The following is a 22,349-nucleotide window of genomic DNA, read 5'->3' as shown; positions in this document are numbered from 1 at the left end:
AGGAGGCGGGCACTTCCGCTCCGGGGAGGGGGCGGAGCTTGCGGGTCCAGTCGGCCGTACGTGCCGGCTGGAGGCGGGGCCTTCCGGAGCTGGGAAGGGCGTGTCGGCGCCTCAGGATGGAGGCAGGACTCCTGGGTTTTGGGGACACAGGCATTTGAGAGTGACTTGATCCAGGACCCCTGGGTGGCAGGGATGCCCGGGAATCCCAGGGATGCCTGGCCGCAGGAGTTCGGGTCTCAGCGGGGCTCGGGGCTCTGGCGGGGGCGATAGGACACCTCACCGCCCAGGGAGTGGTCGAGGAGTGCAGAAAGGATGAGGGTACCCTCAGAAATTCGGTAACAAAGGGGGCCGGCTGCCGGGCTCAGGGGTGGCTGTGGGACCCTGGCGGTGACGTCCTACTGTGTCCTTCCCCAGAGCTGCCCTGTCCAGACCATGGATCCTGAGGTGTCCCTGCTGCTGCAGTGCCCCCGGGGTGGGCTACCTGAAGAGCAGGTGCAGGCCGAGCTAAGCCCAGCCTACGACCGTCGCCCACTGCCAGGAGGGGACAAGGCCATCGCTACTGTCTGGGAGAACCGGCTACAGGCACAGCCTTGGCTCTTCGACGCCCCCAAGTTCCGCTTGCACTCGGCCACCCTGGCACCTGCTGGCTCTCTGGGGCCACAGCTGCTCTTGCATCTGGGCCTGACTTCCTACCGAGACTTCCTGGGCACCAACTGGGCCAGCTCAGCTGCCTGGCTGAGACAGCAGGGGGCTGCCGACTGGGGCGACAGGCAGGCCTACCTGGCGGACCCTCTGGGGGTAGGCGCTGCATTGGCCACCGCCGATGATTTCCTTGTCTTCCTGCGACGCTCTTGGCAAGTGGCTGAGGCTCCTGGGCTGGTGGATGTGCCTGGTGGACACCCTGAGCCTCAGGTGAGATGCCAGGCTAGGCACAAAGACCCAGACAGCTCAGGGGAGCTCTGAGCTCTCCCAGCTCATCCCCTAATGGGGCCATAATGCGTGTCCTGGGTGGATGCAGGGAGGCAGTCCAGGGATAATTTGTGTATGGGCAGGGGAGGAAGGACTGGCCTGGTGCTTCTGGGAGAGGCTTTGCTCAGAACAACCCCTCAGTCTCCCCACTAACCCCTACCCTAGACCATCTGGCTCCCGGGAAATGAGGAGAGGGGGCAAAGAAAGAGACACCCTGCTCCACACTCTGTGCGGTCCTCCCTAGCTGGAACTCTGGTTGTCTATCTAAAAAAGGAGGGTCTGGGTCAGGGGATCGCCAATATTTCCACCATGCCCATACCAGACTTCAGGCCAGCAAGTGCTGGCTGGAGGACAGAGGGGAAGAGGTGGGCAGTGGGGTCTGAGCTCAACCTCTCACAGGCCCTGTGCCCTGGTGACACCCCCCGGCATGAGGACCTCCCTGGGGAGCTGGTAGTTCGGGAGCTCTTCTCCAGTGTCCTGCAGGAGATCTGTGATGAGGTGAGTAGGGGGTGACCTGGATGGATGTGGTGGACATGAAGGGGAGGGGGCAGATCATGCCAGAATTCCACAGGTCTGGCCTGGCATTGAGGGAAAAGCTTGGCTTTACAAGTTGGGCACACTTGGACTGGAATTCTACCCCTCATTTCTCTATGCCTCAGCTTCTTCCTCTATACAATGGAAATGACGATAAATGTCTTGCCTACTCCCCAGGTTTGTTCAAGGAGGAGGAAATCAGAGTCCCACTTATTAAATCTGCTTTCCTTTGGAAACCCTGGTGGTGTAGTGGTTAAATGCTACGGCTGCTAACCAAAAAGGTCGGCAGTTCGAATGCAGCAGGCGCACCTTGGAAACTCTATGGGGCAGTTCTACTCTGTCCTATAGGGTCCCTGTGAGTCGGAATTGACTCGACGGCTATGGGTTTGGTTTCCTTGGGTGGCCCTGGGCAAATTGTTCAATCTCTCTGGGCTTTGTTTTCCTACCTGTAAAAGCAATTGGCTAAAAATCTGACTTCCTGTGATTCTGGACATTTGATCTACAAACTGTAAAATGCTGTACAGGGGTGAGGGGCTTTTCTCCACCCAGAGGGGTGGCCACTGACAGGTGGGACCCCTGGCCCCAGGTGAACCTGCCGCTGCTCACCCTGAGCCAGCCCCTGCTGCTGGGCATCGCCTGCAACGAGACAAGCGCCGGCCGTGCCAGTGCCGAGTTCTATGTGCAGTGAGTGGGCTTGGGAGACAGGATCCTGGGTCCTGGGCTAGGTGGGCAGCTAGGGCTCCGCAGGGGCCCTCCAGGGCTTGGGGACCGATCCAGCCACCCTCATGTCCTCATCCAGGTGTAGCCTGACTTCTGAGCAGGTGAGGAAGCACTATCTGAGTGGGGGACCTGAGGCCCACGAGTCCACAGGAATCATCTTTGTGGAGACACAGGTTTGGGTTGGCAAGCTGTCCTTTGCCTGGACTAGGGGTGACAGTTGGGACCTGCAAAAAAGCCTGGTGTCTTTCTGGGGGGCTGGGCTGGACGGGGACGCCCAGTTCTCTCAGAGCATCACTCTAGAGTCACAGGTCCTCATTTGGGGATGCCTCAGTGCAAGGGAGAGGGCCAGGGATCTGCTCATCCCCTCACCATATCTCTCTGGGGCGGGTGCAGTGCAGAGGGCTCTGAGGCTCAGGAACCCTGGGCAAGCTCAGGAGGGGGACATGAGGGCTGGATGTCTGGGTCTTCCCACAGAGCGTGCGGAGGCTGCAGAAGGCGGATGTCTGGGCCGAGCTCTGTCCCTCAGCCAAAGGTGCCGTGCTCCTCTACAGCCGGGTCCAGGGCAGTGCCCTTGGGTCCCCAGCCCTGTAACCACAGCTTTGAAGACAATAAAGGACTTTATTCTTGGATTCTGTTGGGGTCTTCTGTTTTCGGGAGACAGACAGGGGACTCTGGGAGAGCCTTGGCTGAGTGAGGGAGACAGGACAAATGACTTGAAAGAAAATCAAAAAACAAAACAGCCAGTCTGTGTCCCAGTCTGCAAATGGGTTGAGGGCAGTGTCTCGTCAATCCCCCCACAAATGGGTGGGAGGCGGCTCTGTGAAACGTGCTGAGCGGACTAACAGCCACGTCGGCGGAACAGGGCGATGGCAGCTGGCCGGAAAGCCTCACCGTGGGTCAGGTCGGGACAGCGGCGGCGACGGGTCGTAAGCTCGGTCCCGCCTGGTTTCCAGATGGGTTCGCGCCTGTCTGCACGTCCGCGGGCCCAGGCGTCGGTGGGCGGACCCGCGGCCTCAAAAGCCAATGGGTGTGAGGGGGCGGGGGTCTTCGCCGTGATCCGCCCCTTCCGGTCTAGTGGGCGGGGCCTTGATGTCTAAGCCAATGAGAACTCGGGATAGAGCCTGGATGGGCGCCGGAAATAGCTGCGGCCGCCGAGCCCGCTGGGGCGGGGCTTGGTTGGGGCTCCTCCCCATGCCCGCCTCCCAGACGCCCGGGGTGGGGGAGAGGGTCTCGGCGAACCGGTTGGTGGTTCAAGGCACTGCGACTAGTGCGGGGCAGGGCCCAGGACTCCGTTGTCAGAGGCGGGGACAGGTCCAGGACCCTAGATTCTGGTTCTGGGCAAGGAGGCCCCACCCGCCCCAGGGTTCCCCGGGTTTACTTCAGTTTTCCTTGGCAAGAAAACGGGGCCAGGTCCCTTCCCGGAGTACTTGAAGTCCGGCCCCGTCCTGGTCTCCATGCATTCCTCTCTGTGGCCTCCTTTCCCCAGCTGCCCGCCCGCCATCATGCCGCCCCTGCTGCCCCTGCTGCCCCTGCTGCCCCTGCGCCTGTGCCAGCTGTGGCGCCGCAGCCCCCCCACCCGGCTCCTTGGAGCGGCCGCCGGGCAGCGGTGAGTTGGGGGCCAGAAGCCGGGCCCAGTCGTTCAGTGGGTTTTTGTTGAGAATCTACCGAGCTCTGGGCCCTGCCCTCGATGCTCGGATAGTTGGGTCTCCGCCCTGTGCCAGGTGCCTTACAGGCTAATCTCAGGTAACCCTCACCCTCACTGCTGAGGACCCTGAGGATCAGAGATTAAGGGACGACCCCAAGGTTGTACAGCGAGTTAAGTGGCAGACTTGGCATCTGTTCAACCCGATGTGCTTTCCACAACACTAGTGGTCATTGACCATCACTGCACATAAGCCACCTGGAGGGTAGGGGGAGTTGCAAAAATGTGGATTCCTGGGCCCAGCCCTAGAGATTCTGATCTGGAGGAACAAGGTGGGTCTCAGGAATCTGGTTTTTTAACAAGGTCTTTAGGTGTTTCTGCTGCAGAGGGTCTGAGGACCACAATCGGAATAGTCCTGATTTGTACGCCTTCAACACTCAAAAAGGGAGGAGGGATTTGGAGCTATGTCTGTGTTGGGACCTGCCTCAGCCCCTGAGCCTCGAGGAGTGGGGGTTGGAGCCTTCAAAGAGGCCTGGTGTCCACCTGGGGTACTGGGCCAGAGGGGGACCCCAGATCCCTCAGGGCTTCACTCTGGAACCACAAGGTCTCATGAGGGAATGTCTTTATCCCAAGGGAGAGGGCTAGGGATCTGCTCAGGCCCCCACCGTGTCTCCCTGGGAAGCGTACAGTGCAGAGGGCTCTGAAGCTCAGGAACCCTGGGCAAGCTCAGGAGGGAGACATGAGGGCTGGATGTCTGGGTCTCCCTGCCCAGTTGAATCAAAGAGTGGGCATGGCCAGAGAGGATGGGAGGAGCAAGGAGGGGGTATCCTCTCGGTTCCCTCAGCCCCTGCAGGTTCGGGCCTCTCTCCTCAGGTCTGGCCCCAGTAACTACTATGAATTGCTAGGGGTGCATCCTGGTGCCAGCCCTGAAGAAATTAAACGAGCTTTCTTCACCAAGTCCAAAGAGGTACCCATGCTCATAAGGGGGTGGAAAGGGAAGTCTGAGTCAGCTAGGGATATGCTCCAAACTCCTAGGAATGGAGGTGGGGTAGAATTGTGTCCCTAGCTGGTGCCACATCCCCTTAGCCTGCAAGGTAAGGAGTGGGAGTGCCCAAAGAGGGGGAATCTGGACCAGGTGGGAGGGAAGGTTGGGGTAGGAGCCAGTGGTCCTCTCTAAGGGGCTGGGCATGGTTCTTTTGATTTGCCTGCCCACTGTTGACTTAAAAGGCCTGGATGAGGGCATATGGTGAGAGTAGGGGCTGGCAGAGAGGGATGGCCCGAACACAGTGAGGGCAAGTCTGTGCTTCCTCACTCTGGCCGTCCAGAGGGCAGGCAGGCTTGAATTCAAGGGTCGCTTACCAGCTAGGCCTCTCAGAGTGATTGAGCCCTTGTGGGTGGACATCATTGAGGTGGGTCCTGGGAGAAGGGGCATGGAAAGGGAGATGAGGGGAGTCCTGTCCCACACCAGCTGCACCCCGACCGGGACCCTGGGAACCCGGCCCTGCACAGCCGCTTTGTGGAGCTGAATGAGGCATACCATGTGCTCAGCCATGAGCAGAGCCGCCGCAGCTACGACCACCAGCTCCGCTGGTCAAGCCCCTTAAAGTCTCCAGGGACCACAGCCCATCCTGGACCTGCCCACCAAGCACGCAGGTACACCAGTCCTGCCCCCAGCTCATCCCTCCAGGTCTCCTGGGCAGCCTCATCCCCACACTGTATCTCCCTCTCTTTCCCAGCAGCTCCTGGGCACCTCCCAACGCACAGTACTGGGCCCAGTTCCACCGCGTGAGGCCACAGGGGCCTGAGGCGAGGCAGCAGCAGTACAGACACAACCAGCGGGTGCTGGGGTATTGCTTTCTGCTCATGCTGGCAGGCATGGGCCTGCACTATGTCGCCTTCAGGTGCACTCTGGCTCCTGGGGTAGTGGGCATGGGCGGGAGGGCAGGGGAGACTGTGAGCTCAGTAGGCTCTCCCCGTGGCCCCCATGGCCGACGCTCTTGTGTTCCTCAAGCTAAGAACTTCATTAAACCCCATCTCTGGAGCCTCTTCTTACTTGGCAGAAGCAGAGGCACTAATGGCTAACGTTGTCATTTTCTGTTTTTCATAATTTGAACGTAATTCTTTGGTGCCAGCTGCCAAGCAGCACTGGAGCAAACCCAAATCGTGAACAAGAAGCAAAGGCCCAAACCTCATGGGATTTGGTTCCTTGGTTTTTGAGGTTTAGGGTCATGATTTTATGAGACATCCCAGTTAATAGGCCTAATACCATGTTTAGTGCTTCTGGTCTATTGTGTAGTGGCTGGAGTCTTAAAAGCTTGCAAGCAGCCATCCAGGGCACAACAATTGGTCTCTATGCACCTGGAGCAACAGAGGTGGAAGGAGAGTCAGGAACAGGAGGAGGAAGTGGAATGTGTGGCTAATTGCCTTCATGAACAATGGTCTCCTTTGCCATGAACCCAGAAGAGCTGAATGGTGCCCAGCTACCATTACTGAACATTTTGATCAAAGGTTCCATAGAAGAATCCTGATCAAAAGGAGAAAATACAGGACAGAATTTCAAATTCTCATGGACTCTGGACTTTCTGGAGCCAGGGAGGCTGGATGAACCCCTGAAACTACTGCCCTGATATCATCTTTAAACCTTAAACCAAAAATATTCCCAGAAGTCATCTTAAAACCAAACAATAGTTTAGCTTAACTGGTAAAAAAGGTCTGCCTTGAACACTGTGCTCTTTAAAGAGCTCTCTCTATGGGATCAGACTGAAAACAGCAACTTGAAAGATCAGATGGGAACCTTAGGGGGCAGCAAGTGTGTGTTAATGAGGGAGGAACAACTTAGAGAAGGTGGGTGAGAATGGTTGTACAACTCGAAGGGTGTAATCCATGTCACTCAGTTGTACATGTGGAAACTGTTCAATTGCTGTATGTTTTGCTATGCATTTTCTCAACAAGGAAGTAAATAAAATTTAGAGAAGAAAAAAAAAAAAGAAAAAGCAGTCTGTGGACCAGAACCAGAGCATGAACTGTTTGCTACCAATGAGATGAAGGTATGGTAAGCATTTAGAAACTTTTATAGTGATTTGGAATAGTAATTTTATGTATGTTCAATCTAATAATTTAAAATAAGGCTTATATTCTGTTAAAAAAAAAAAAAGAGTTGAAGAAGAAACAAGTCATCTTCACTGGTCCTCACCCACACCATCCTCACTCAGTCAGTCTGCCGGTTCCCGGCCACTCCTGCTTCCAGGCACACCAGTACCATGGCGGTGATTTTCTACAGCAAAGATACCCATAGGCTGGTACCCACAGCTAGCAGCCTGTCTGGTTCAGGGATAGGGTTAGAGGCACAATCCTGTGTAGCCTCCTGCCAGGATCAAGCCGATGTCCAGAGTTCCTGTCACTAACTTCAGCAGAACGGCTAGGGACCTGGGTCACCATTGGACCCTGGACAAGCCGTGGCACGTTGTTTCCTTTCCCCACATACACAGGCTAAGGTCCCACATATGTAAAGCCATGAGACCCCAGGGTGAGGTGGAGGGGAGCAGGACTTGGGGGGCAGCAGGGATAGGGAACCCAGGGTTAATAGTAAACCCCTTGCAGGAAGCTGGAGCAGATGCACCGTAGCTTCATGGATGAAAAGGACCGGATCATCACTGCCATCTACAACGACACGCGGGCCCGGGCCAGGTCTGTCCCTGCCCTACCCTGCCCCTTCCTCACCGCCTTGGCACCACCCTCCCTGCCCCAGCCAACGGGTGCTCTCTCCTCAGGGCCAACAGAGCCAGGCTCCAGCAGGAGCGACTGCAGAGACAGCAGCCGCCGCTGCCAGGGCCTCCCCAGGACCCTGGGATGGTGCCCAGAGGCGCTGACCCGTGAGGGGCCGCCTGGACGGGGCCTGCAGTGTGTCCCCTCCTTGCCTTCCTCCCAGGGCTCCCCACTCCCCAAAACGCGTGCAGTAAAGTCATTTTCAGCTCTAGTATCTGGCTGCCTCCTTCAGCCCAAGCCCCCCGCCAGGGCCTCGCGTTGGGGCTGCGCCCCGCCCTCGGGTTCTGGCGGCGGCAACCCAGGAGCCCGGCCCCCTGGGCGGTGCGTCCCCTTTCCCCTGCTGCAGTGGGAGGGGGCGTGTGGAGGGCGGACCCCGCAGCCCCCGCCCCGCCCCCGCCCCACGGCCCGGTGGGGAGCTCGTTGTCTGGGTCACATGAGCCGCCCGCCCGCCAGCCCGGGCCCGGCCCCCCGCCGCCCCAGCCGTCCCCGCCGTTGCCCGCTGCCGGCCGCCCGCCCGTCTGGCTCCTCCGGCCGCCGCCGCTGCGCTGCGCTGCGCTGCCTGCGCCTAGGGCTCGGGAGGGGGCCGCGGAGGAGTCGCCCCCGGTGCCCGGCCCCCGCCCGCCGCGCCCGGGCCCGCGCCATGGGGCTGTGGCTGCCACCGCCCCCCGCGCCACCGGGCTAGGGCAATGCGGGCGTCCCCGGCGCGCGGCCCTCGTGGGCACCATGGGCCCCCTGCTCCGCCGCCTGCTGCTCGCCGCGCTCCTGCAGCTGGCCCCCGCCCAGGTACGTGCGGCCCTGCAGCCCGCTGCCTGCCGTGCCCTCTCAAGGTTGGCGGAAGTGGGGAGGCGCGTGCCTCGGCAGAGGGAGCTGCGGGGTCCTCCTTGGACCGGGGCATTGCCGGGCCAGAGCATCCCCCGGGAGGCGCCCCTCCTGCCGCCTCAGCCTTGGGGCCACTCCCCCACCGCACCCCGTCCCACCCGTCCCCTGGGCGCAGTCGGGGGCGGAGCCACTTCGGTGCCTGCAGGACCTGGTTTCGGCGCCCACTGTGTCCCCTCCTGACCTGCTGCCTCCAGCACAAGGCCAACCGCGAGGCTTGGAGATTCGACGCCGCCTGCAGAGCGCGCAAGGCGGGTCTTGGGCCAGGGCAGGTCCCAGGTGGCCAGGAGAGGACAGGTAAAGCTAGAGCCATGGCCCCAGGAACAAAGCAATCTGGGAAGATGTCAGACCTTGAGGACAGAACCCTGGACAGCAACGGGGCCAGCCCTTCCTAGAGCCCTCCCTGGGTCCAAGGGGTGTCCCCCACCTCAGGCCTCTTGTCTCCCACAGGCCGCTGCCTCCCAGCCTGATGTCCCTGGCCACCAAAAGAAAGGTAATAATAGTAACAGTAACTTGGTAAGAGCCAGCACAAAGTGGGTTTGCCACATGCCCTGATTCTGAGTACCTTGTTGCCGTCATCTTGTGTCATCACAACTGTCCTGTAAGATGCCAAATCTTATTGTGCCCACTTCACAGAGGATAGCATTGAGGCTGTGGGGTTCCTGGGTTCTGGAGACAGGGCAGGGGAAGACAAGTTGGAAGGGCAGGTGGAGGCCAGCTGTGACATGGAGACTGGGGAGAAGAGCTGCTGGGGTGGGGGGCAGGGGAACCAGGGAGCAGCTGCAGGAAACCCCGTGGGGACTTAACCCTTACCGGTCTGCCCCCAGTGGTGTCATGGATCGATGTATATGCCCGTGCCACCTGCCAGCCTCGGGAGGTGGTAGTGCCCCTGACAGTGGAGCTCATGGGCACTGTGGCCAAGCAACTGGTGCCCAGCTGCGTAACTGTGCACCGCTGTGGCGGCTGCTGTCCTGACGACGGCCTGGAGTGCGTGCCTACTGGGCAACACCAAGTCCGAATGCAGGTACCAGGGCAGGTGGAGTGTGCCTGGCTTGGGTGGACACTGGGGCACGGGGAGGGGTGGGGACCATGGGCCTGCCTGTTGGACAGGCTGTTTTCCCTCCAGCCCTTGGAGTGTCCCCTTTGGCTGTCACGCCCACTGTCTTCCCTGTCCTCCTCCTCCCGAGCACAGATCCTCGTGATCCGGTACCCTAGCAGTCAGCTGGGGGAGATGTCCCTGGAGGAGCACAGCCAGTGTGAATGCAGGTGCCAGCCAGGCCCACCTTCTGCGCTCACAGACACCAGGCTTGAGGGGTGATGGGTGTATGGCACCTGGGGGTGGGGACCGGGTTTCTGGGAGTAGAGCCAGGCTAGGCCTGGGATCTGGGGCAAGAGAGTGGGGTGCTTGAATTTCCTGATCCTCCCTCTCCTTGTCTCTGTCTCTCTTACCTTTCAGACCCAAAAAAAGAGAGAGTGCTGGGAAGCCAGACAGGTGAGCCTCTCCAGCTCCTGCTGAGGTGGAGTTGGAGCCCAGGATGGGTGGGGTGCGTGGAGTAGAGGCTATACAAGTGTGTCAGGAAGCTGTGGTCCCCTCCCTCTTTCTCCTCCCACTTGTCCCCCCTCCCCTTTCCATCTGCTCCCGAGTCAAGTCGTGTGCTCTGGGGTCTGACCTGACCCCAGCTCCCGGAAGCTGGAAGCCTCTTTCTTCCTGCCCCAGACATGTTGCTTCTCCTCCTAGGGCTTCCACTCCCCACCACCGCCCCCAGCCCCGATCCATTCCGGGCTGGGACTCTGTCCCCGGAGCACCCTCCCCAGCTGACATCACCCATCCCACTCCAGCCCCAGGCCCCTCTGCCCACGCTGCACCCAGCGCCGCCAGCGCCCTGACCCCCAGACCTGCCACTGCCGCTGCCGACGCCGCAGCTTCCTCCGTTGCCAAGGGCGGGGCTTAGAGCTCAACCCAGACACCTGCAGGTGAGGGGCTTGCGGGCTGGGTCTTTTGGGAAGGCCTCAGGCCCGGTCCTGGAGCAGGTCCAGCATGCGTCTGCCAGTGGGAGGAGAGCCAGGGAAGTGAAAGCTGTTGAATGTGTTGAACAAGTATTTCCCAAGTGTCTGCTGCATCGTGATCAGCGTATACAAGGCTAATGCTCTAAGGTGGGAGTTGGGAGTTGGATGCAAGGACAGATCATGCTAGCAGTGGAGGTTGAGAGCTGTGGTGAGGGCCACCTGAGCCCATCTTTGAGAGGTCAGAGAAGTTCTCCTTGAGGAGGTGACATTTGACTAGAGGTGAAGGAGACAACCTCTCCCAGTTTGCAAAGCTCTGGGCTTCCCAGAAGCCCCTGTGGTAGACATTTGGCCCACATTATGGGTACCAAGAGGCCAGGGGATGTGGTGGGACCCAGTCTGCCGCCCTTTTCTGAGGTGCTCTCACCCCTTCTCCACTCCACAGGCAAGCCATGGGGTGTCGTCATTAGGACCAGACCAGTTGGGGCTTACCAGGAGTGTTAGGCGAGAATGGGATTCACTGAGAGTAACAAGGGGTGAGTCAAGAGGAGCTGGGGCTGAGCTCCAGCTGGTGTAAACAGACCCCTCCCCTCTTCAGGTGCCGGAAGCTGCGAAGGTGACACATTGCTTTTCGGACTCAGCAGGGCCACTTGCCTCACAGGCCACACCCCAGAGGGGGACAAGAGGGGAGCCTGATGAGGACACTCCAGCCCTCAAAACCTCAGCCAGGGCAGACGTTGCTCCAGGACCTGGGCCTCTCAGGGGGCTCTCCTGCTGTCCCTTGTGCCCCCGAGGCCACCGTCCAGTTGGGTGGGCACAGTTGGGCAAGAAGACTTGGAGGCATCAAGAGGGGTCATGAACCAGTTTGGGGAAGAACAGGGTCCCTTCTCACTTTTTAACCACCTTGTCAAGTGAGCATCTCACCGCCACCTCCTCCCTCCCCAACTAAGAAGACCCTGATTCCCTGCAGAGAATGGGATTTGAGCTTTAGTACGAGAACTGTGACCCCCAAACCTGATAAAAGATGGAAGGAGCGGTCCCTGCTTGTGTCACTGTGTGTCACTGTTCAGGCTGGCTCGTTTGGGCATGAATGTGTGCTGTCTTCCTCCCTCGTTGTGCAGATGGAGGAAGTAAGGCCTGAGATCCCACAGGCAGTCCCAGGCAATACCAGAGCCATGCAGTCCTCACAGTCATGTTATGCCCGGCACAGGGGAGGCAGTGAGGGCCCCCCTTCCTGCCTCCTCCCTCCATCTACCCCCTACTTCTGCTTATCACAAGCGTTCCTTTCTGGAAGGTGACCTGCTATGGCTAAGGATGTGATGGTTGTCACCGCCCCTCTCTCTCAACCTCAGTTTCCACGTGTACAACTGGAAGAAATGGATGCTTGCTGTGGTCAGGGCCCTTGGACTTGGGGGGAGTGTGCAGTGTGGTCTGTCTGCACATTATCAAAAAGAATACCCAACTCCCTCCTAGGCAGCACTCTCAGTACAGGTCGTCCTCGACTTACGATGGGGTTTTGTTCCAATGACTCTGTTGTAAGTTGGCTCTGACATAAGTCAAATACCTTTTTTTTTTTTTTTTTAGTTTTATTGTCTTTTTATTATCAGTATCTTTATAAATCTGATCTTTGAACATCTGAGAATAATAACATCAGCAAAGTATGCACTGCAACACTGTAGTACATATTACTAATGATAAGATGTCCAGAAAGAAAAACAAATGGTCATAAGTGCAGTTCATCATTATTCAAATATGTCCTAAGTCGGAGACTACGTGTATTTGCTCCCTGAAGCTGAGCTCAAGCCACGAACCTGAACCGTCCCCACCTCACTCTCCTGAGCTTGCTCTGATCTAACCCAAGGTCAGTGCTCACCCTTCCTGCAGCCTCCAGTGCTTCCTGGCTGAGTGAGGAGGCGAACCAAAGTCAAAACCTTTGCTGAGGTGGGACATTCAAGGAGAGGTTACCCAAAGCTGTCCCTCTAATGGGGGCTTTCTCCAGGGTGCTAGATTGAAGGGAGGAGGAGTAGTGATCTTGGTGGGCCAGAGCTGGAATAGGGTTAAAGAAGAGGAGACAATTGCTGGAGATAGTGATCATTATTCATTTCCCAGCTATGATGTCATTGCTCATGTCACAGCTCACCTGAGACAGATGAAGATTAGGAGCCCAAGAGCTACCACTTCCTGAGCCCACTTAATCCCACCAGACATGCTGAAGGCTTCCCATGCATCTCCTCATTTCGTCCTCAATTCTGAGGTCAGACCTGTAATTATCTGCCTTTTTCAATTGAGGAAATAGACTCTGAAAGGCTAACTGATTTGGGGATTTGACCTCAAGTCAGCTGTCTTGCTAATACCCAACCCAGGTTTAGCTGCCTCCCAAATGCAGGTTCCTTACTACAATTGGTAATTGACGCAGTGGTCATTGTGGGGCAGGTAGTGGTTGGCTTGGGTGCTGAGAGAGAGAAAAGGGAAAGAACCTTTGCTGTGAGCCAGGGCCTGAGCCCGGTGCTGCACATTACCGCCTCAATCTTCTAGGGGCCCTGAGGGTGAGTGTTACCAAGCTCCAGGGACGCCAAATTCTACCAGGGAAGGAACAGCTCAAGGTCGCAGTCACTGAGAGCCAGCCACAGAATTCAAACCCAGGGCTCCTTCTGAAGCCAGAGCTCCTTCGGGAGCATCCAGCTGGGGATTGTGGATCACGAGGAGGCCCAGGGCAAACGGAACGCTGCGAGAAAGGCTGGAGGGTAGCGATTATGATGGCACCTCAAGACCCCCATGGGAGCCCGCAAAACCTTAGCTTGACTTCGGCCGGAAGTGCCTTCGGACTTTTCGAAAGTCACTTTGACCTAATGTACTGTCCCACCGGAAGTGACGCATAGGTCACGCGGTGGCGCGGGAGGCGGAGCTACGGAAGAAACCGCCCCGGCGGGCGTGTGGCAGCGGGGTTCGCACGGTCCAATGAGGGAGGGCGGCGTGGCCCGGCCTTGTAGCGACGGTGATGCGCCTGCGCAAAGGCGGCAGCACGACTGGGGTTGACTCCGGGGGCGCGGCGAGGAGGTGAGCGGGGGCCACAGCCCGGGCTGGGGGAGCGGGGTGCAAGAGGGCAGGCTGGACCAGGCCGGGCAGGAGCGGGCCGGGGCCCCGAGTGCCAACGAAGGATAGGCTACGAGGAAATTGGGGCTGGGGTCGGAGCTGTCTGGGGATGCCGCAGGGGGAGGGACCTCACGCCGTTCGGGGCGGAGCCCTGGGACTCGGGGCGGGGCGTGGGGCAGAGACGGGTGGGACCTCTGAGCTGGTGCCGGAGAGAGGCGGAGCTACGCGGCTGGGGGCGGAGCTAGATCTGGCGGGGGGTGGAGCCTGGCTCTTGAAGGAGGAGCCGGAACAGTTGGAAGGCGGAGCCTCGGATTTGGAGACCAAGGGGGACGGAGCTCAGGTACTGGAGGCAGGGCTTCAGCCAGTGAGTGGCGTGGCTGCGGTTCAGGAAAAGGGGTCTAGTTCTGTCGAGGGCGGGGCTCAAGGGACGGGGGCGGAGCCACGCTTTCAAAAGGGCGGGGCCAAAGAGCCCAACGAAGGACTAGGTCCGGGTAATGGCCCGGGGCGTCCACGCGGGGGCGGTCTCCGTGGTGGCGGGGCCTGGGGACGCCGTAGGCCAAGAACTCCCCCAGGAGAGGTGGTGTGGGTGGAGCGGACTCGGCGGCCACCCGACACAGGGCCAGTCTGGGTGCCCCGGAGACCCCCGAGGGCTCAGAGCTGGGGCGGTGCGCCGGGCGGAGGCGCAGGGTCGGCCTGGGGGGTACCCCCGGAGGACAGGGGGTCCCCGGAGCCTCCCAGCGGCGATGTATGGGTGCCTCGGGGCCGACCCCCTCCAGCGGCCGCAGAGGTGTGGGTGTGCTGGGCCGGGGGTAGTTGGGTGTGGCGTGAATGGGGTCATCCGGTCGGCACATCTGCTGTGCAGCCAGAGAGGGTCTGGACTTTGCGCAAAGGGACTGGTGGGAACTGAAGAACGGGGCTGGGGACCGGGAGGGAGGGAAGATCTGGGGGTGAACAAAGGGGCGGGGCCCTGGCTGCTGTGGCCCCCCCTGGCCCCCTCCCCCCGCTGCTGGGGTCCTCGGCCAAGCCCCCTTCAAACTGGACTGGTAAGTGTGGCCGCAGAGCCCGGGGGGAAGGGGCGGTGACCGGGGACAAAGGGATCCCCAGGGACCGGCATGGTATGGTGGGGGCGGGGTGGAATCCTTCAGGTGCCTGCCCGTGTTCCATGCCCTCCCCGCCCTCCTCCCCGTCTGTCTGTCCGTCCGGGTCTGTGCCTGCAGAGACATGAGGCTGAGCTGGGTCCTGGCAGTACTGTCCATCTGCCTGAGCGCTCTGGCCACGGCCGCCGGGGCCGAGGGCAAACGGAAGCTGCAGATCGGGGTCAAGAAGAGGGTGGACCACTGCCCCATCAAATCACGCAAGGGGGACGTCTTGCACATGCATTACACGGTGGGTGAGGGGGCAAGGCATGGGAGGGTGGGACTTCGGGGGACCTGAAAGGACTTGGGTTCCTCCAACAGCCTGGTTCTTCCAACAACCAGGTGGGTGACCTTGGGCAAGCCCCATTTCCCGTCTAAGCCAGTTTTCTTGGTTGTACCCTGTCCTGTACTGTCCACTCCCCAGGTTGGCACCTAACCTTATGGAGTGATATGGAATGACAGTGTACTGTGAGCCGCCCAGGGCTCTGTGCCATTGAAGGACTGTGGGGGCCTACTTGATGGGGAGAGCAGCTGAGGGGGGTCAGGAGGGATCTCCAGCCCTCACTGGCCTTCCACGGTCCACAGGGGAAGCTGGAAGATGGGACGGAGTTTGACAGCAGCTTGCCCCAGAACCAGCCTTTTGTCTTCTCCCTCGGCACTGGCCAGGTCATCAAGGGCTGGGACCAGGGGCTGCTGGGGTGAGTTTGGGGGAGCCATAGTTGTGGTCCAGGAGGTGAGCTGTGGGAGACTGGGTGGGGGGAGCTGGTGAGGGGTGGGCAGGGAGCCTGGGCACTACCACGTGTTGAGCATGTGTCGTATTGCAGGATGTGCGAGGGGGAAAAGCGGAAGCTGGTGATTCCATCAGAGCTGGGTAAGAGGCCTGAGGAAGCATGGCGGGCTCATGGGCATGCCAGCAAGGGCAAAGGCTGGTTCAGCCACTGCATGGATCTCCACCCCATGTGTTCCTTCCTCTAACACCTGCCTCTTCCAAGTCTGGCTGTGTCTGGCAGGGAGGACAGGACAAGACCCTGGAGGCACTCAGCTCTGTGCCCACCCTCCTCTAGGCCTCTGGCAGCCCCTCCCACCTCCATTCCACCTTACCTCCCTTTGCCTGAGCTGGAGGAGGGCCTGGCCAGGACTGAAGTTTGTTTCTTTGTGCTTCTTCCACAGGGTATGGAGAGCGGGGAGCACCCCCAAAGATTCCAGGTAATAGACCTTCCCCTCCCCCTCTCTGCAGCCAGCCCATCTCCCTGTGACCTTGGTTCTCAATCTGACCCCACTTCTCTCCACAGGTGGTGCGACCCTGGTGTTCGAGGTGGAGCTGCTCAAAATCGAGCGACGTTCAGAACTGTAGCCAAACTGGGGAGGGGCAGGACCCAGAGGCCCCCAGCAGGGACCAGACTGTTTCAAAACAAAACAAAAAATCCTTAAAAGCTAAAGGAGTGAGCCTGTGTTTGTTTGTGGGCCCTGAGTTAGAGCCCACGGGCTCGGCCTTCCCTTTCTCTCAGCATCCCCCCTTTCTCTGTTCATGGCTCTAGAGCCTTGGCATCTAGGCTTAGTGGCATGGGGTCACCACAGCCAGGCTCAGGGTGGCAGGGTGGCCCATGTCTGGAGAGAAGGGAGTGCTCCTGCCTGCTGACAGCAACACCGCTCCCCCCGCCCCCACCTCCCCAGCCACTTCCAGCTTGTGGTCTGGGAGCCAGCCCTGGGCTATTGCCATGGCTACTTGGCCCTCAGGAAGGCCCAAGGTCACCTGGGGAGCAGCTGAGCTGACAGCAATTGGAGAGCAGTGTGTGCCCCCTAAAAGAGACCAGCAGAGCCTGGAAGCTGCATCAAAGGCATATCCTAGTTTTATTAAAGGGCCCGCGCCGCAGAGTCAATATAAAAACACAAAAAGTCGCATCAGTTTAATAACAATAAAAAACCCCAAAAAATGGAAAACTGAGGGGGCAAGGGAAGAGGCCCCTGGGCCAGGGGCACGGGGGGCCCTGCTCATGGCACCAGGCCTGGCCGCAGAGCGCCCTGGGTATTGCTGTTGCTACGAGGTCGGGGGGCAGCGATTGTCCTGTGAGAGCCACCGTGCACCTGGGTTGGAGACCCTCACTTCTTCTGGGGTGTGCTCAGCTTCTGCATGCCCCGGATCTTGTCCAGCAGGCCAGAGATGAAGGCCTGGGCAAGAGGGAGGATGTTACAGAGACCAGATCCCAAGACAACAGAGCCCAGGCTCCCGTTACCCCACCCTCTAGGGAAACCACTCACCTCAGTGGGTTTGTAACAGTCAACCAGCAGCTCCTAAGGGGACATTGGGGGGAGGGGATAAGGAGAACAGTTCTCAGGAATGCAGGCCTAGAGTTTACTCACACCCACTTCCAAGGGGCTCAGGCCTGCCAGGGCAGGCAAGTGCCACTGTGCTTCACAGCTAGACAAGTACTGTTCTCCTCATTTTATAGAGGCAGAAACTGAGCTCAAGGTCAGAGCTGACTGACCCAGACCAAAGAACGCCTGGCTTTCCAGCCTTGCTTCCCCAAGGGGCAGTGCCTCCTGACAGCCCTCAACTCTCTCTCACCTTGACCCTGGCAGCCCGGGTATCATCACTCTCCATGTCCAGGAGCTCGTCTACGTCAATCTCCAGCTCTGGGATCTCCTCTTCCTGGGGTGGGGTGGGGCAGAAGAGAGACAAGGGCCTTAGTTTGGTGAAGTGTGAGAGGGGAGGTCCTGGGCCAAGGCCTCTGCCCACTTGGGGATGAGCCCAGCCCTCTTTGCCCAGCAGACAGCGGCAGCTGCTCCAGGGAGGAAAACAGATCAGGCCTGTGCCAAGGCAAACTGCCCAATGGGGGGGTGGGGGTGGGAAGGGGCGCTTCCTGTCCCAGCAAGCGGGCACCATGAGTGCCAGACAGGGCCATCCAGCCAGGGCTGGAGGCCCTGGGCTAGGAACCCAGCAGATGTGTCTCCCCAACTTCTGAGTCCCTCATCTCACCAGATCACAGGTGGGACCAGCTGTCCCAGTTCATCACAGCCCCTTCCCCTCACCCAAACACCTGTCACAGCTTCCCAAGAGGGAGGAGGAATCAAATGGTGAGGGGTCAGGGGGAAGGACCCAGGCCTGGGAAAAGGGAAACAAAGAGCCCATGCTCTGCTGAGGGAGGGGGTGCCCACCACCCCTCCCCCCAGGAAGCAGCTACCCAATCTAGAGCCAGCTGCATTCCAGGGTAGGCAGCATAGGACAGGCCCACTCCTCCACCCCACCCCCTGGGGGCCTGAGTCACCCTTTGAGCAACCGGGGCGTCACAGGGTGGAGAACCAGAACCAGAGAGTGGGCTAGCCTGCCCCCATGGCAACATGGAGCTCTAGGCTAGCTTCTTGGAACAGCTCAGACTCTACAGACCCTCCACCAACCGGGTTAGCCTTTTAGCCAGTCTAGGCTAGGTGCACTAGGCAGGCTGGACCTTCCACTGCCTGCCAGCCCAGGCTAGCCCCCTGCCTCCTGTCCCAGGCCTAGGCTATCCCTTGGGGTTTCTGGAGGACCCCAAGCTAGGCTTGCAGGGTTTGAGGCAGCGAAGATGGGAGTGACTTAGGTCAGACAAGAAAGAACATACATCAGGGGCGGGGAGTGCAAAGAGGAGGGGAGCGCGCGGAAACGGAGCGCCCATTGACTCCGGGTGACAGGCGGGCTCACGGTGGGGTTCCGGGCGGCCCGACTAAGGACCGATTTTAGGGTGTCAGCACGGGGTGGGGGACACACCTGACAGTCGTAGAGGCGCGTAAGCTGCTCCAGGATCCACTCCTCCAGGTTGAGGCGCTTCCGTAGCTCCTTGCGGTCATACTTGACGGTGACCTTTCCTTGGCGCCTGACCGGGCCGTCGTCGTCCGCTCCGCCTGGGCCCTCGCCTGCGGCCCCAGGTGGACTCTGAAAGTAGACGCGGGGCCCTGGGCCGCCACTGCCTGGTCCAGGGGCCGGGGCAGCTAACGCCGCGCCCCCCGCGGAGCCACTGTCCGCCATGGCGGCCGCCGGGGCCACGTGCGCGTGCCGGGCCCCTCCCTGCGCCACCGCCTCCCGGCCGCCCGCCGGCTGGCTCCGGGCCGCTGGCTCGGGTTAGTTCGCAGGCTGGGGTCCGCGCGGCTCCGCGGCTCGGGCGGCGGCGGGGGCGCCCGGGGGCAGCTGCAGCATGCGGAGCCCCCGGGCCTGGCCTGGCCGCGCCCCGCCCCCTCCCCACCAATCCGCCCGCCCTTTGTCCCCCGCGGCCGCCGCCCGAGCCGCAGCCGACGAAGCCGCTTTCTCTGTCTCGTTCGTTTCCCCCGCCTCCCGACCACACCCCCTTAAAGGGCCAGCGCCGCTGCGCGCCCATTGCCCCCGCCCCGCCGCCGGCGGGGCTAGGGGAGGGTCTGGCCATCAGGGTTTTGAAGTCTGTCTGCCCTCCACCCTTTTTAATCTTCCTGCTCCAAGCTCAAGCGTTCTGAGCGCCCGCTACCAGTATTTCCTCCCCGGCAGGGACCCTGGTGTTCGGTCCCCACTGAGGCAGGAATGGGGCCGTCTGGGTTAGAGGGGAGTGGGCACCGTGTGAGGGCCAGGGTCGAGGAGAAGACACCGGAGTCCGGACATCTGGTTCTCCGGTCCTAGGCCAACGGGGGGCGAGCGAGTTTCTCCGCGTGGACTGACACGTGGACCCGGCTCCCCCGGGTCGAGGAGGGAGAAGGCAGGCAGGAGCTGCCCGGATCCCCGATTGCTCTGCCCGACGAGGTCCCGCACCCCCTGTGGAGGAGACAAGGATGGAGGTGGGCACAGGCTGCCCAGCCCTGAAGGGCCAGACCCCAGGCAGCCACCGCCCACCGGCCAAGATGGCGGCGGAGAATGGCACCATGGGGAGTGTAGTTCGCGGGGCCGGCCCCGCATGGCCGCCCCTCCCCGCGGCGGTGCTGGGGCTGGAAAGCTCGGAACTTGTTTGGGGCGCCCTCCTGGGACCGGCCTCGACAGGGCGCGGCCCTCTGCTCCCCGCAACCTCTTTGTGTACATACGAGGAACGTCAGGCGAAGAGCTGGGACGTGGCTGAGCCAGGACTCATGATAATAAAGATAATAATAACAGCTGATCTCTTAGTGAGCGCTTATGGAGACCGGCGCCCAGCCAGTTCTAGCGCAAGGGCCTCGCATTTGCCGTTCCCCAAATCTTCGTCCTGTGGCTTCTTCTGTCCTTTACGTCTCACTGATGCCTCTCAAGGTGACTCATCCTGTTTGATTTTCTGTATCTTTAAATTGTCTCTTTTTTTTTTTTTTTTTCTGTCTCCCACCTCTAGACCATGAGCTCCATGGTGCCCAGATGTCCTAGACCTTGGCTACTGCTCATGCCCGAGGTTGGCCTCAAACCCCCGTGTATGGGACAAATGACTCCATTGCTGCTGAACCCCCTGCAACTGGAACTTTGTCAGACTCCATAACTATTGACTGAAAAAATCAATGAGTGAATGAATGGCTTCCTCTGTGCCTCCTTTTCTTCAGAGGATAGTGGTGAAGATTAAGTAAGAACATGCATATAAAGTCCAATTACTGCACCACAGAGGTTGATGAAGTCACACAAATAGATGGAGGTAGAGCTCCGACTTGAACCTGGGCTGCGTGACTCAAACCCCTGATGCGAAGTCTCTACACTCCTCCCTGCCTCCTGTCTACACCACCCAATAAGGTTGTGCAGCTCTTGCCGGAATGCTTCCTCAGATGGCAGGCTCACTCTCCACCACGCGAAGCAGACTGTCAGGGTCTGAGAAGCACCAGGTATTTCCGTCCCAGCCCCTCACAGACCCACTTGTCCTGGAAGCCAGGAAGCCCTCTGCAGCAGGTGGGGTTCAGAGATGACTTGGGACTGGCCAGGATTACACAGCTGGTGCTGTGGCCAAACATGAACTCAGGACTTGGACCTCCTTGTGCCTACCCTGTAGCTGGGAAGAAGAGACAAAGAGAAGACAGAGTCTGGGAATAGTGGGTGTGGGGGTGAGGGGGCACTAGGCTTCTCCCTGAGGGGCTGGGCTGAGGGGCAGGCTCACAGGTCTCAGTCCAGGGCCAGGGTAGAGTGAGCTGATGCCTGCTCCCTCCCCAGCTCCTCCTTCTGGCCTTAGCCTCCTTTCACCCAGCCAAGGGGGCCAGGGAAGGGCTGACCCTTGCTCTTGCAGATCAGGTGGGACCCATCCTTTCCACAAGGAGACCCACCCCTGGAGAGCCTGGCATGATGAGATCAACACTCTGCCCCAAGTCCAAATTCCCCACCTCGCCGCACCTCACCCCACCTACCCCACAAGGATGGCTGAGCCCTTCAAGTGCTTTCTGAACCTGAACATTGATTGAGGCTCAGGGATGCTCACCCAGAGGAGGGGTGAAATACCTAACCAGCCCTTAAGGCCTCACAGCTTGCTGTGGGAATGGGGCCTGCAAACCACCACGACTGGGGTGCCAGCCCCAGTTCTGTCCCCTAGATGCTCCGTGACCCAGTTCCTCCTCCCCTCTGGGCAGGTGTGAAGGCCTGTCCTGTCCAAATGTCAGAGGTCACCTATGGGCTTCTCAAGGCAGGATGGGAGGTGCCCGGTGATGCCCTTTCTTCTTCTCCACTTCCACAGACACCCCCAAGCCACACCCAGATTCTTGGGGCCATCCCCTCTCTGTCCATTCCCTTCCTGTGGCCACTCACCCAGTAACTGTTGGTGAGGCTGGACCTGCATGCTGGCCTGGAGCTTCTCTTTAGCTGGGCTGCTATGCACAGGATCTTAGCTTGGAGTGGAAGAGCTAGGTTCAAATCCCGGCTCTGCTCTGCAGCCTAAGAGGCCATGGGCAAGTCACTTACCTGCCCTGAGCCTCTTCAGGGGGGTTGATTATCCTGACCTCTGGTGATTGGGGCCAAGAGCCCAGTGCTGCCTGAGCCCACTTATCGGCCCTAGTTCCCTTGCCTGAAACTTCTGGGGCTGGGTGTGTCCATCGCTCCCCTTCCCTCTGGGATCAGGCTATCCCAGCCCCCTTCCACCAGAGTGCTGCTAAGGCTGATTTTAGCGCCTCCCTGAGGCAGAGGCCCTAGGGAGGGTCCTGAGGGCAGTGACCACTCCTTACTCAAGGCTTCCTTTCTACCATTATTGCTTTCTGAGAACCCCATTACCATCATGAGCGTCCAAGGTGGAAAGATTAATGGGGGCTGCCCTGGCCTCAGGGGACACAGGGGTGGGGAGGGAAGGGGAGAGGCTGAGGTCCAGAAAACAGGCTCCTATCCTGTTTTCTAAGGAGTTAATGCCCAGCTCATCTATTGAGTCCTGTGCCAAGGTCTAGGGACACAGTTCAGACCTCCCCAAGCTCTGGTCCTGGCCCTGACTGGCAGGGGCCCCTGCCCCAAGCTGACCTATACCCTTTCCCGCTTTCCTCCTCCTCCTTTCTCCCTGATGCCCCTACCACCTGACTTCCATCTACTCCTTAGGTGGTAAGCTGCATGTAGCCAGGGGTCATCTCTCTCATTCATTCGCTTATTCAATCCTCTTCAACCTCCAGCTTCCAGAGAAGGCGACTGAGGCCCAGAGAGACCAGGTTCTGGTGGTAGCAAGAGGGAGTGGGCTTGAACCCAGGTCTATGGGCATAGAGGCTGA

General features: G+C 59.7%; 5 protein-coding genes across 11 annotated transcripts; 4 read left to right on the top strand and 1 right to left on the bottom strand.

The window, feature by feature from the left end:
* Nucleotides 1–34: 34 nt before the first annotated feature.
* On the top strand, nt 35–2,852 carry NUDT22 (nudix hydrolase 22). 3 transcript variants are annotated; one of them, XM_023559648.2, is made up of 6 exons: nt 35–122; nt 415–912; nt 1,369–1,467; nt 2,090–2,187; nt 2,303–2,396; nt 2,698–2,852. In XM_023559648.2, exons 1-6 carry the CDS (start codon nt 117–119, stop codon nt 2,812–2,814), a joined length of 912 nt encoding a protein of 303 aa, XP_023415416.1. In that variant the 5' UTR covers nt 35–116; the 3' UTR covers nt 2,815–2,852. The 3 variants fall into 3 exon arrangements, with proteins under 3 accessions (XP_023415416.1, XP_064143946.1, XP_064143947.1); XM_064287876.1 differs by lacking the exon at nt 35–122 and adding an exon at nt 129–318; XM_064287877.1 differs by lacking the exon at nt 35–122 and adding an exon at nt 129–335.
* Nucleotides 2,853–3,089: 237 nt separating this feature from the next.
* DNAJC4 (DnaJ heat shock protein family (Hsp40) member C4) lies at nt 3,090–7,963 on the top strand. Its single transcript, XM_064289284.1, has 8 exons — nt 3,090–3,252; nt 3,299–3,464; nt 3,710–3,829; nt 4,739–4,832; nt 5,334–5,518; nt 5,602–5,766; nt 7,466–7,552; nt 7,636–7,963. The coding sequence occupies exons 1-8, from the start codon at nt 3,090–3,092 to the stop codon at nt 7,739–7,741; spliced, it is 1,086 nt and encodes a 361-aa protein (XP_064145354.1). The 3' UTR covers nt 7,742–7,963.
* A 165-nt stretch (nt 7,964–8,128) lies between these two features.
* VEGFB (vascular endothelial growth factor B) lies at nt 8,129–11,549 on the top strand. Of its 2 annotated transcripts, none has more exons than XM_003419618.3 (7): nt 8,129–8,413; nt 8,957–8,999; nt 9,334–9,530; nt 9,699–9,772; nt 9,963–9,998; nt 10,245–10,480; nt 11,109–11,549. In XM_003419618.3, exons 1-6 carry the CDS (start codon nt 8,354–8,356, stop codon nt 10,456–10,458), a joined length of 624 nt encoding a protein of 207 aa, XP_003419666.1. In that variant the 5' UTR covers nt 8,129–8,353; the 3' UTR covers nt 10,459–10,480; nt 11,109–11,549. The 2 variants fall into 2 exon arrangements, with proteins under 2 accessions (XP_003419666.1, XP_010597384.1); XM_010599082.2 differs by having other exon boundaries at nt 8,132–8,413; nt 10,346–10,480.
* A 1,906-nt stretch (nt 11,550–13,455) lies between these two features.
* FKBP2 (FKBP prolyl isomerase 2) lies at nt 13,456–16,680 on the top strand. Of its 4 annotated transcripts, none has more exons than XM_003419617.4 (6): nt 13,456–13,567; nt 14,821–14,989; nt 15,325–15,437; nt 15,564–15,610; nt 15,910–15,945; nt 16,032–16,680. In XM_003419617.4, exons 1-6 carry the CDS (start codon nt 13,509–13,511, stop codon nt 16,091–16,093), a joined length of 486 nt encoding a protein of 161 aa, XP_003419665.2. In that variant the 5' UTR covers nt 13,456–13,508; the 3' UTR covers nt 16,094–16,680. The 4 variants fall into 4 exon arrangements, 3 of the variants coding, with proteins under 3 accessions (XP_003419665.2, XP_064143944.1, XP_010597383.1); XM_064287874.1 differs by lacking the exon at nt 13,456–13,567 and adding an exon at nt 14,083–14,180; XM_010599081.3 differs by lacking the exon at nt 13,456–13,567 and adding an exon at nt 14,562–14,646.
* On the bottom strand, nt 16,632–18,907 carry PPP1R14B (protein phosphatase 1 regulatory inhibitor subunit 14B). Its single transcript, XM_010599080.3, is given in 6 exon segments — nt 16,632–16,908; nt 16,999–17,031; nt 17,306–17,389; nt 18,482–18,763; nt 18,765–18,871; nt 18,874–18,907. Coding segments are annotated over 6 exon segments (609 nt in total). The 3' UTR covers nt 16,632–16,839.
* Between the last annotated feature and the right edge of the window lie 3,442 nt (nt 18,908–22,349).

This window comes from Loxodonta africana, chromosome 7 (genome assembly GCF_030014295.1).
Source record: "Loxodonta africana isolate mLoxAfr1 chromosome 7, mLoxAfr1.hap2, whole genome shotgun sequence".
Lineage (NCBI taxonomy): Eukaryota > Metazoa > Chordata > Mammalia > Proboscidea > Elephantidae > Loxodonta > Loxodonta africana.
This window is presented reverse-complemented; position numbering and strand designations above follow the sequence as displayed.

Bases quoted from the DNA above. Each gene is read 5' to 3' on its own strand.
- NUDT22 (XM_023559648.2), top strand. The intron at 913-1,368 runs GTGAGATGCCAG...AACCTCTCACAG, and splicing joins GTGGACACCCTGAGCCTCAG to GCCCTGTGCCCTGGTGACAC. The intron at 2,188-2,302 runs GTGAGTGGGCTT...GTCCTCATCCAG, and splicing joins AGTGCCGAGTTCTATGTGCA to GTGTAGCCTGACTTCTGAGC.
- DNAJC4 (XM_064289284.1), top strand. From the start codon at position 3,090: ATGGCAGCTGGCCGGAAAGCCTCACCGTGGGTCAGGTCGGGACAGCGG. The intron at 3,465-3,709 runs GTTGGTGGTTCA...TCCTTTCCCCAG, and splicing joins GAGAGGGTCTCGGCGAACCG to CTGCCCGCCCGCCATCATGC. The intron at 5,519-5,601 runs GTACACCAGTCC...TCTCTTTCCCAG, and splicing joins CCTGCCCACCAAGCACGCAG to CAGCTCCTGGGCACCTCCCA.
- VEGFB (XM_003419618.3), top strand. From the start codon at position 8,354: ATGGGCCCCCTGCTCCGCCGCCTGCTGCTCGCCGCGCTCCTGCAGCTG. The intron at 8,414-8,956 runs GTACGTGCGGCC...TGTCTCCCACAG, and splicing joins TGCAGCTGGCCCCCGCCCAG to GCCGCTGCCTCCCAGCCTGA. The intron at 9,773-9,962 runs GTGCCAGCCAGG...CTTACCTTTCAG, and splicing joins CACAGCCAGTGTGAATGCAG to ACCCAAAAAAAGAGAGAGTG.
- FKBP2 (XM_064287874.1), top strand. From the start codon at position 14,098: ATGGCCCGGGGCGTCCACGCGGGGGCGGTCTCCGTGGTGGCGGGGCCT. The intron at 14,181-14,820 runs GTGGTGTGGGTG...CTGTGCCTGCAG, and splicing joins CAAGAACTCCCCCAGGAGAG to AGACATGAGGCTGAGCTGGG. The intron at 15,611-15,909 runs GTAAGAGGCCTG...CTTCTTCCACAG, and splicing joins GGTGATTCCATCAGAGCTGG to GGTATGGAGAGCGGGGAGCA.